This window comes from Octodon degus, unplaced genomic scaffold, assembly GCF_000260255.1.
Source record: "Octodon degus isolate 3935 unplaced genomic scaffold, OctDeg1.0 scaffold00036, whole genome shotgun sequence".
NCBI lineage: Eukaryota > Metazoa > Chordata > Mammalia > Rodentia > Octodontidae > Octodon > Octodon degus.
In genome coordinates this window covers 995,711-1,007,951 of record NW_004524612.1, presented here as the reverse complement: position 1 = coordinate 1,007,951, position 12,241 = coordinate 995,711, and the positions used below count along the sequence as shown (strand labels likewise).

Here is a 12,241-nt window from a genome sequence, read left to right as displayed (position 1 = left end):
AAAAAAAAAACTTTTACTAGTGAGACAATATGGTAGTAATTGATATGTCATGACAAGAAGTACGTATTTAGAAGACCAGAATGACAAGTATTCCAAGTGTGATCCTTCTATTACAATTTGCTATCTTCAGTGCAGTTGCTTGGTTCACAGGTATCAGCGTGTATAGTTAGTCAGGATGAGAATCATACCAATTAACTGCTAGTTTCAAAACCTGCTGATACTTCTCAGGATCATTGCCTTGCTCATCTTGTGCATATAAACTTAGGGCTTTGTCCCTGTCCTGTTTCTCAGCTTTTCTCCTTGCCCTCTCCTCATTGTCTAATCCTCAAGTTCTCACTTTCCTTTTAATTGTGTTGTACCTTTCTATTTTTATTTCTTCTTTTGAGTTCTTATACTAGGGAGAATATATGATATTTACACATGTGGGTCTGGTTTGTTTCACTTATGAGTATATCTTCAAGTGGCATCCACTGAAATATAAATGCTTCAAGTTTATCATTCTTTATAGCTGAGTAATACTCCATTGTATAAAAATATCACATCTTTTTCAACCATTCCTCATGTGATGGGCATCTTGGTTGTTTCCAAGATTTGGCTATCAGAAAATGTGCTGCTATAAACATAGGTACACATATATCACTATGATATGATGTTTTTAATTTCTCTAGGAAAATTCCCAGTAGAGGAATAGCTGGATTGAATGGGATTTCCAGTCCTAGTTTCTTAAGGAAATCACATTGATTTCTATAATGGTTGTACCAGTCTACTTTTCCACCAGCAGTGGAGAAGGGTTCCCTTTTCCCCACAGCCTCTCCAACATTTGTTGTTGGTTGATTTGTTTATGATAGCCACTTTTTCTTGGGTGAGATGGTATCTTTATGTTGTTTTAATTTGCATTTCACAGATGGCTAGTGATGTGAAGCATTTTTTCATATATTTATTCGCTTCTTTACTTTCGTCCTCTGAGAAGTGTGTGTTCATCTAGGATGACCATTTCTGGATTGGGTCTTTAAATTTGGGGGCCCTAATGATTTTTTGTTCTTTATAAATACTAGAGAGCAGAGCTTTTACTGAGTGCTTCTCAGTTAAGAGTTTTTGAAATTTGTGGGTTGTCTTTTCACTTTGTTGGTAATTTCTTTTGAATCGCAAAAACTTCTCAATAAGAGGAGGTTCCAGTTGTTAATTCTTTCAAGTGTTTCCCGTGCTATTTGATTTTTGTTCATGAACTCTTTGCCTATACCTATGTCTTCAAGGGTTCCTCCTACTGTATAACAAAAATCATAAATTAACCTGACACTTATTTGTATCCTATAGAAATAAATATTCTACTTCAAAATAACTTATCAAAAAGTGTTACAAGTGAGTTTACAGATATTTTACATATCTATATAATATAATAATATATAGTAATAAATTTATATACAAAGACAAAAAACAAGTTATTTTATATACACATATATATATTAAATTAAACTGCTTTCAGATACCATGGTTTGCTGATTTCAGTATGAATTAAGAAGAGAAGTGTAAATAGTACCTTTTAAAAGTAGGTCATTGAAAAGGAATGAAAACCAGTTGTTAAGGTTTTTCTGAATAAATATGTTGTCTTTAGTATAATTTGTGTTGTCTCCTAGCTCTCCTTAATACAACTTTACTTAGCTTGGACAAAAATTTTTGAGTGGGGCCAATGAAATATCTCAGTGGACTAAGCATCTCCTGAGGCAAGTGCCGAGACCAAGGTTAGATGCCTGCACCACATGTTGTGCCAGCCTCGACCCCAGGGCAGGCTGAGTCAGCCTCAGAGTCCAGGTGTAGTGCGCACACCTGTAATCCCAGTGCTGGGGAGGTGGAAAACTGGAGGATCACTATTCTCTCTCTCTCTCTCTCTCTCTCTCTCTCTCTCTCTCTCTCTCTCCCCTCTTTCCCTCCCCCCACCCTATAATCTTCTTCTCATTAGCTCCCAGAGTAGCTTTATCAATTTCCACAATTTTTTTTCTTAGTTCTGCACTAGGCAAGACAGCCCCATCATTGCAGGATATTATTATACACCTTGAAAAGATGAGGAAAAGGAGACACAATATTATATTGCTCACTCAACTGGAAAGTGATTTAAAATGTTGCAGTTCAGAAATAAGTCACTTTTTCCAGAGCAACAAAATAGTAATTCTTAAATGGGATTTGATAATTGAAATAGTTGTGGTGAAATCTAAGAAGTAGAGACTGTGATTTCTATAACTTAAAATCAAAAATGTGGTTAAAATTTAGCACTGAGATGTTTGGGTATTAATGGGAAGACACTCGGAATGCATCTAAGGCGCACCTTTCCCTTTTATTTCCTCCTAGCTGCCTGTGGCGGACTTCTTACCAAGCTGAATGGCACTATTACCACCCCCGGATGGCCGAAAGAGTACCCTCCCAATAAGAACTGCGTGTGGCAGGTGGTCGCCCCAACTCAGTACAGAATTTCCATGAAGTTTGAATTTTTTGAATTGGAAGGCAATGAAGTAAGTGTACAATAAGTAGAAAATTTGAAAATCATAGTTTGAGATCACCGAAATCAGACAGGCAAGCATACAGAGAAAGAGTGTACCTTTGTTACAGAAGTACGTCAGTCTTTCTTTGTTCTACCACTGATTTCTGCATCTGATGATTCTCACTGTCATTGCATATTGTAGGCTGTTGCTGTGAGACTGAATGATACCCAGAGACAGGATTTATTCAGTGTACTAAATGTGCCATATATTGACACATTTTCTAATTTATTAAAAATAATAGAATATTTAGTGTCAGCTGCATGTTATGTAATGTGTTATAGAGAAACAAATCAAAAACTACTGGTTTTGTAATAAGATATCTGCCAAAGAAAGTGGTGTATTATATTGGTGCTAATGTATGTATTTTAATTTTATACAGTTTTCATTATGAATTGTTCTCATAGTTTGTGGGGTTTTTTTGTGGCCGGCTCAGCCTACCATGTGGGTGGGATTGGTGCAGCATGTGATGCCGGGGATAGAACTGCAATCCCTGTGCTTGCCTAAGCTTGCCTAAGCAGGCACTTGAGACCACTGACTCTCTCGATGGCCCAAAGTTGAGAAGGATTTTTTTTTTTTTTTTTGGCCTGGCTCAGGCTGCCTTAAGTGTGGGTGTGGTGTCGCATGTGGAGCTGGGGATCGAACTGCGATCCTGCAAGCCTGGCCGGGTTTGCCCATGCAGGCACTTAAACAACTGAGCTAATTGGCAAGCCCTCTGTTCTCATAGTTCATCAATAGAAACATTAAATTTTTTAACCTCAGTAAAACACATGTAACTGAAGCTAACATTGCTTTACAAATGCAGTTTACTGCACTGAAGGTATAGTTTTCTATATGGTAATCATGTTAAAATGGTGAAATAATTGATTTGATAATTCCTATGTGCGCTCTAAATATGAATGAAATATCAAATCAAGAAGTGAGAACTTTTAGAAAAATATTGCATAACTGGCCAACAGTGGTTTAATTCCAGAGAAATGGTTATAAACATTTTTTCTTTGATCTTTCCGTGTGTGTGTGTGTGTGTGTGTGTGTGTGTGTTTCTGCATCCTTTCCACTTTTTTGTTTTTGCTTAGATAAGAACATGAGTTAAACACTTCTGAATGTGATAAAATGAAGTCATAGAGTTGTTTTGTCTTTGATGAGTATCTGTTGAAAACTATAAAATGTGAGGACAGAACTGTAACTCATCAGAGCCACTGTGACTATTTGTGAGGTTTATGCATATTTTTGTTTGTGGAGCCATCTTTGCCTCTCTTTTTTATACCTAGTCCTTTTCATTCTTTCTTTCGATTATTTTCATTTTCCTTTTAATTTCGCCTTTAGTAGGCAAAGCACTGTTTATTTCCTGTCTGCTGCAGACACCACGATTGCAGTCATCATGGGGGTCTCGTGCTTGCACACAGCAGATCAGAGCCCTTATTATTTCACCCCATTCCCCTCCTCTCGCCACATGTAGGTCTCCTTCCCCTTTGCAAAAAGACCTATCTTCCTGCTGTGCATTTTTAATTCCTTTACTATAGCTTTGAGCTAAAAACAGTACCTGACTTTTTCAGCCCCTTAAAGGAAATTAAAATCTGAAATGGGATGAATGTGTATTTTAGGTAATTGGGCAACCTCGAAGCTCAATGGGCCTTTTGAGGTTATTTTTAACACCACGTGTAAACTCGGTGTTGGCAAGGATGCGGTTTCATCCACATGAAACGTCATTTTTTAACAACAGTCTCAAATTTGGAAAAAAAAAGTTGAAGAGAGTAAATTTTATAATGTTATTTAAAAAGCTTTTATGTGAGGCACACTTTTTGAAAATGGGATCTTCCTACCCATTCTATACTTAATAAGAACTGAGTACTGAGTGAGTCTTCTTATCACAGTTTTCTCTATAACGATTAGTGGTGGCAGGTGAGATATTTTGATTTATTAATCGGTGCATGTTTTTCAGACTGGAGATTTGTGTTCAGGTGGAAGAATGGTGAATGGTTTTACATAAACAGGCTCTGTGCTATGAAGCCATTTTGCACATAGTAGTGGTCATCACTCACAGAGGGCTTTTGTAAATTTTGTTTACATATCTAAGAATTCCTTAATTTATTATTATCTTTCTGTGTGGAAAACCACTAGAGAATTTTGTGGTGTTGTAAAATTTATAGACTTCAGAATGTGTGATTGGAACTGTCTCACTTGATACCTTATCTGCTTACAATAAAAGGTCTGTGAAAATCCTTGATTTACAGAAGACTAGACTAGAAGACTAGGTGAAGTTTAAAGTTTAATTATTTTATTCCTTATATTGATATCCCAAAGAGAAAATCAATAAGAGAGAATGTTAACTTTGGAAATATCTCCTTGCTATGATAGAGCCCTCGCTCAACAAAACTCCTGCTTGCAGCAAAGTAGGTAAAACAGTTATTCATTTTTCCTAGTGACATTTTGCTGATTTAACATTTAATTAATGTCACAGGAAGCAGTAATGTGAGTTGACATATTTTGAAGTACAGCTCCTGCCCTAGGGTTCAATCATATGCATTGTTAAGCCTTGCTTATCACACGTTTACATAATAAGGTCATCCGTGCAAGATGTCTTCTTTTCAGTGTGCGCTATTGGAACTTGGGGAATGGGTGTTACGGGAGCATCTGTTAGTGACCGCAACATTGCGTAAGAATCCTCACTAGTCACTTTGCTCTTTCCATTTTGATGGTGTTAGTGCAGTGCCTATAAATCAGATGAGCCCACCTCCTCATTGAATTATACATCCCAGCCTGCGCTACACTGAAGGGAGCTGTCATTCATTATCCTCCAGCAGTCCTGCAGAGTAGCTTCACGCTATCAACTCAGAGAAATTCAAATCATTCTAATAAATTTTGTTCATATACCACATATCATATGCTGCCAAGTGTCTGTCTTTCACTTTGAAACTTACTCATGCTGTTGTTCGATTAGAAATACCATGTTTAGGGGCTGGTGAGATGGCTCAGTGGTCTAAAGCACCTACTTGGAACAAGCTTAGCAAAGCACAGGGACCATGGTTCAATCCCCCAGCACCACATGCCAGCCCACCCCGCCCCCTGGTGGGCTGAGCTGGCCACACACACACACACACACACACACACACAAATAAATAAAATAAAGTTAAAAAAAAAAAAAGAAATACCATGTTTATGTTTCTAGAACACAGCAACGAACAAAGCCAAACTGTGCATCTATGTCATGACCACATTCGTCACCACACTGCCCTGCAGAATATAATTTCAAACAAGCTTTATAAATATTTCTCAATTTGGTTTTCTTGTCTATACAATGGAAATGATTATTTTTTTATTACTAGTGATTATATCATAGACTACATATGCTGATGTCCAGTATTGTCAGTAGGAAATAAAGCAGTAGATAGCACATATATTCACAGTTCCTTCTGAAAATTAAAACATCAAAAATGTTTCTAAAGGGATGGTTACTGCTGTGCTTCAGCCCACTGGCACCATCACATGAATAAATGTCCATCTCAATTATCCTTGTCATTGTATTTTCTGAAAAAGATATATGCTATTAATGTATACTGACCAGCATACCTTTGCGTGCACAAGTTTAGGTGATAGTCACAACAGAATTCTCTAACTTTTGTGCTTTCTGCATCATAGCACAAGCATTGTCTTGATTTTTTTTTCTCTGATAAATTCCAGTCTGACTATTATGATAAGAAAGAGGTAAAAATATGGAAACATTTTCAAAAATAATTGTCAGTTGTCTGGTACTCTCTCATCTGGCATTGGCGATAATCAATTTTTTTTTTTTTTTTTTTTTGCGGAAGCAGGGATTAAACTCAGGCCCTTACGCTTGCCAGGGAAGCGCTTATTCTATTGCGCCAAGAAAGAGGTAAAAATATGGAAACATTTTCAAAAATAATTGTCAGTTGTCTGGTACTCTCTCGTCTGGCATTGGCGATAATCAATTTTTTTTTTTTTTTTTTTACTGTCTGTAGGTTTGCAAATATGATTATGTGGAGATTTGGAGTGGTCTCGCCTCTGAGTCTAAGCTACATGGCAAATTCTGTGGGGCGGAGGTGCCCGAAGTGATCACATCCCAATTCAACAACATGAGAATTGAATTCAGATCTGATAACACTGTGTCAAAGAAGGGCTTCAAAGCACACTTCTTTGCAGGTATAGATGTGCCCATGCTTATGCATGTGCCACAGATTTTCACCGTCGATTGCTTTAAAGTCTATGCTGTCTTTCTTCACAGTTTTTTTTGAAATGTACTTTGGAAGCCCACGGAATGCATGATCATTTTTCCTAAATCTATCAGGTGTTTTTACCTAAAGTAATAGAGGTCCTATTGAAATGTCCTAAAATAATTAGGTCTTATGTAAAGTTTAACATTAGAAAGAATAGAGCAAATAATAGACAAAAATAACATAATATTTTTTTCATGCAGTGAGTAATTATTACCCAGATTTGAAGAGTGCTTCCCTGAAGTGCCAGTTTTTAACAAAATTTTTTTGTTTCTGTAAAAACGTGGTCTCATTTTAATAACTAACACATCTCTCTTATTATCTGGTTTCATGTGTTCTCACATTATGCTTTTGTTTTATTGTGTCAATATGAAGAGCATATTCTGCCCTGCCACTATAGGAGTGATACCAGTAAGATATTTAACAATTGCAATTTTACTAAAATAATCTAATATCTGATATAATTAATGATTCACCCTTGTGTTTGAAAAACTAGCATTGTACCAATTAAATATTTTCACTTAAAAAGCTGAAATTCGATGAAAGATCCTCTATTTTATGAACCCATGTAGAAACATAAATGAAATTTTCTCTTTCTCAGAATCATTTTTTGTGAAACTGCTATTGTTAAACTCTGAATATAGATAAGAGAGCAATAAATGGCAGCACCATCTATTGTGCTGTGTAGCTAGCAAGCAATTTTCAGTTACATTTACTATTAGGTGATGTGGTAAGGGCCAGCCAAATGGCTCAGCAGATTAAAGTGCCTGCAAGCAGGCTCAGGGGACTGCCGTGCCAGGCCCTGGGACATGCTGAGACAGCAACTGAGACTGGGCGTGGTGGTGCATGCCTGTAATCCCAGCTCTTGGGAGGCTGTAAACAGGTGGATCACTATGAGTCTGATTTAGTAGTGAGACCCTGAACATGCTGTAGACTCTTCCCTAAAATACAGGGGGAAAAAAAGATTAGGTGATGTGGAGTGAGATAATTCAAAGTCCATTTATTTCAGTCTTCCCATGTTTAGAATTAATGAGTTTAATAGACTGATCAATAAAATTCAAGGGGAAATTGGATCTCAGGTATTCCTATTATAATGTTGGATTCACTTATACATAACAGATGAGTTAAATACACGCTGCTTAATGTCCCAAATCATCTGAACCTCAGTTTGTCTTGGCCCACCAACCACTCTCTTAGAGCTGATCATGGCTTTTGTGAGTTACATTACTGATGGGCATCCTTATGACTTAAAAAATAGTAGATAGGCTTTCAGCTTCTCTATGAGAACTGATTGAATGCTATTTGTAAAGGAAAGCTATATAAAAATAAATTGTAGCTTTCTCGCTGTTAAGTAATACACCAGGAAGAAGACAAAGAAGTATATTTAAATAGTAATGCCATGCTGGCCCCACCCCTGGAGCAGGCTGAGACTGTGACTGAGACTGGGCATGGTGACTTGCGCCTGTAATCCCAGCGAGTGGGAGGCTGAAAACAGGAAGATCACTATGAGTCCGATCTATGCAGTGAGACCCTGGATAGCCTGTACTAAAATACATAAAAAATAGTAATGCATGCAATTAAATAATGTACATATAATAATATTTGTAACATAGGCTCATCTGATAAAATTTCATATTTTAGTTACTTTTGGTTATGGCTTCATGTTTTCAAATAAATACTTTTCAGATTTAAGAAATGAAATCAAAATGATGTCTCTAAAATTATATTACCAGAACAATTAGCATCAGGGATTTCTGTCACTTCTATGTTCATAGAGTTGAGAAACACTTACATATCAGATCAAGTAAGTATCACAAATTGGTTATTGAAAACTTCTTCAGCTTGAAAATTGGGAGCTCAATGGGTTTTATGGAAGAATGATCTACAAGTCTTTCTGCAAAAATGATGTGCTTAGTGATTCCAGGATGTAAGGCTATCTTTGGATATTATGTAGAACTATGTATATGTTTTAGCTAATTCTGAATATAGTGACAGAGGAATTTTCTAAGAGATACTAAAATCAATGATTTCTGACTGGAATTTTCATTCACCTAAAAGTTAGCTTTTACTTTATGTGATGGTAAATCTAAACTTAGTTTAGTATAATTCTACTTTGAGCGCAAGGTCCGTATGTCCATAGCCATACACGATACAGCTTATTTCAGTGTGAGGCAGGGTTAACTGTGCTCTGCTCAGAGAAAACTTAGGCTCCTTTAGCCTACATCCATACCACCCTGAACGCGCCTGATCTCTTCTGCTCTTGGAAGCTAAGCAGGGTCGGGCCTGGTTAGTACTTGGAAGGGAGTTATACTTCTTTATATGGGTTAAAGTTAAGAATTAGTGGACTTTTATCTTAGTAGAACAACAAAATTAAAAATTCAGCTATAACATTGAGTACTTGAATGTAATCAGTGACGTTAGACAATGGGAACTGAGCACAGACTTATTGTCGTCTCTGGGAACCTTTTGTTAATGAAAAGATTCGGGCATGTCTTCTGTAATAGTATGAACACTGAACTTGAAAATAAATCTCATTTAATAGCAGTCTCCCTAAAGGATAATTTTAGTGGGAATGCTGTCTGTTATTGATGGCCCTGATGACCTGCTTAGTGGTCAGAATGGAATGATACCAGACTGTGACCCTCAGATCGTCTCTGTCTGCAATAAATGCAAGATTTAGATAAAATATTTCACTTATTGCCATCTTTCTGACTATAAATTCAAATGATTGTAACCTCCATGCTCCTTATCTGCCTTTCATTACATACAGATACTTCTTTACAACTGTTTTTATACAGAGTTTCTTTAATGGAATAGTTGTGGGTATTTGTAGATGACATTCAGTTGGATATTACTCTAACAAAAATATAAACATTAGTGTGAATGATTACGAATAGTAACACAACTGCAATAGTCTTACACGATTTTTAGTTCTGCTTCAAATTTTCTTTATTGACCACATTTAAAGATTTGCATGTTTCTGGAACAAGAAAATTGTCCCTTGTAGCTCTTAGTAACTCTATTACTACTTCTGGAAAGGTGATTTCATGATCATCTTATTTTGTTTGTGCTGGTATGTGTGTATGCGCAGGTGTGTGTGTGTGTGTGTGTGTGTGTGTGTGTACGTGTGTGTGTGTCCATTTATTTAAGATCTTGATCATTTAGTTCAAAAGTATTTCCTTATGTATGTTCCTGTTCTGTTGCACGGACTGTTTACTTTCTTTCTTACAGATAAGGAAGATGTTTGCAAAGAGAAAATTTTTATTTTTGAATCTTGCAAGAACTTGTTACAGGTTTCCATTTCTTTTCCACCCAGTCTGTATTATTCACTGGCTAGTGGCCTCTGGCCACCTCAGAGGTACTCTGCCAGCCTCCGATGGGAAAGTACCACCTCCTTTGCTAGTCATAATAGACCCTTTTTCATCAAACAGAGAGGTGGAAAGAGGCTATGACAACCCAAAGAGGGGGCTGATTTCCATCTGCAGAAAAAATATTTTTCTCTGTAATGAATCATTTGTTTCTATAACTAATGAAACAGTTTTTCATTGTGTCTGTTACATGAAAATATCAGAAAATTTCAAGTGAATTATTATTATTTTAATTTATGTCTTTGGTACATGGTCTCACTAGGCAGATCAGACTCAGTGATCCTCCTTTATTTATGCTGCTGTTCTCATCAGTTTAGAAAACATCAAAGTGTATGTACTTTAATTGAGGTATGAATTCACTGCTATTAAGGTAAAGAGCTGTGAGCAGCTACAGTGTGTCCACTATTGCTGAGAGCCACTTCCATCTTTTCATCCACATAATGGAAAGTATCTAGACAGTCTTAAGTATTCCAGTGGCTTCGTGAAATTTTCTTTTTTCATGGGACTGACACATCATTTGTTTTACAGGCTATTTTTCTGGACATGATAACTTTCTTCTACTGCTTTTAGTTACTATTTTGCCTAGTTTTCTTTGATGTTTTGCTAAAATTTTTGTTAACCCATGAACATATTCTAGCAGCATAATTGATGCTCTTATGGTTCATGCAGGCTTGATTACATTAGGAAACAACAGATATGGGAATGGAGGGTAGAAACACAGACTGAGAAAGTGTAAAATAGGAAATACTTAGAGTCTATAAATTATAAAAATGAAAATTCATCCTCTTCCATTTCTATTCCGCTCTTGTTTTTTGTTTTTCAGCTTTCATTCGTATATTTTTTCCAACAGTATAGAAATATGAATGGCTTGTCACAAAGCCATTGAAATATCCCTGGGCTTACTTTCTATTTTGTTTTCCTTCCATTGCCATCACCCCTGGTCAGCTTATGTTCTATCAAATTTATTCTTTCATATTTTTGTACCAGGAATTGAACTCAGAACCTTGCAGTTGCTAGGCCAGTGCTGTGCCACTGAGCTACATCTCTGGCCCTGTTCTATCAAATTTTGAGACAGTTCACCTTAGAAGCATGACCTAATGAAATGATATTTCCAATAGAATGTTGTTCAGATGTTAGAAACAGGTTGTGTGTTGAAATTATTTTCATTATAAAAGAGATTCTATACTAATTTTTTAAAGCTTCTTATTGTAAAATGATGAACAATTAGTTTCCTGCTGAATTATCTGAATCCGAAAATATGGGACATGATACTATGGTGAAATGTGGTTTAGTATCCACCATTCACATCATAAACTCTAATCTTCACTGTTGTTTGATACAGTTAAGGGAGTAGGAGGTATGAAGGTATGATGAATTGCCCTAAAATCAATTTCACAAAGATAATTGTCCATTGACGTCAAATTTCTCATACATTTTTCTGTTTGTTGATTTTTAAAGAATAATTCTTTATTCGCACTCTCTTCCTAGCAAGTATTAACAGAGTGGTGGGAGTGTCCAGGATAGACAGGGAATGTGTAACTCACAAGCACACCAATTCTGATGACTTCTTTAAAGGACGTGAGCATGCCTGTATGTGTGGGAGACATTCTGATGTTGCCACTCCCTGACTGTATCCTGTAAGCCTGTGTGTGATGAGTCACGTAATCAACCTTTAAGAATGGAATCATGGGTGTATCTTTAAAAACGGGTGCAAGATTTGTTAATGAAGACATTTCCCCTTAACCCATCTCTACAGGAAGAATACTGATTTGATTAAAAAAGTAAAAATAATACAATTTTTATGCCACCATGAACTCAGTAGTTCTCACTAGAAAAAATCAACTGACAGGGTGAAGTGTGACTTCAGCCCACCCTCTGACAAGGCTGCGATGTGTCCTTTCTCTTCCCTGTGTGTGGGAGGGATGAGTGATACGCCATCATATATGTGTGCCATCTGCCAGCTTGACTTAAATGGTCACAGCAGCCATGCCATGACAGCTGAGTGACGCAGCGTGAGTGGATGCCTCTCCCTGGATTGGCTGCCTGTTGATCCAGTTTAGCTTTTTCCCCCCAAGTCATATTTGGTGCCTATTTCTTAAAGCTTGTATTT

The 12,241-nt window shown here is 36.7% G+C and overlaps 1 protein-coding gene across 1 annotated transcript in view; it reads left to right on the top strand.

The window, feature by feature from the left end:
* The window catches only part of Tll1 (tolloid like 1), a 221,981-nt gene that overhangs the window by 187,495 nt on the left and 22,245 nt on the right, over nucleotides 1-12,241 (top strand). Inside the window, exons 15-17 of the mRNA XM_023714616.1 lie at nucleotides 2,344-2,504; nucleotides 6,512-6,692; nucleotides 11,620-11,721. Coding sequence (XP_023570384.1) covers nucleotides 2,344-2,504; nucleotides 6,512-6,692; nucleotides 11,620-11,721 — 444 coding nt within the window. The remainder of the gene's footprint in view (nucleotides 1-2,343; nucleotides 2,505-6,511; nucleotides 6,693-11,619; nucleotides 11,722-12,241) is intronic.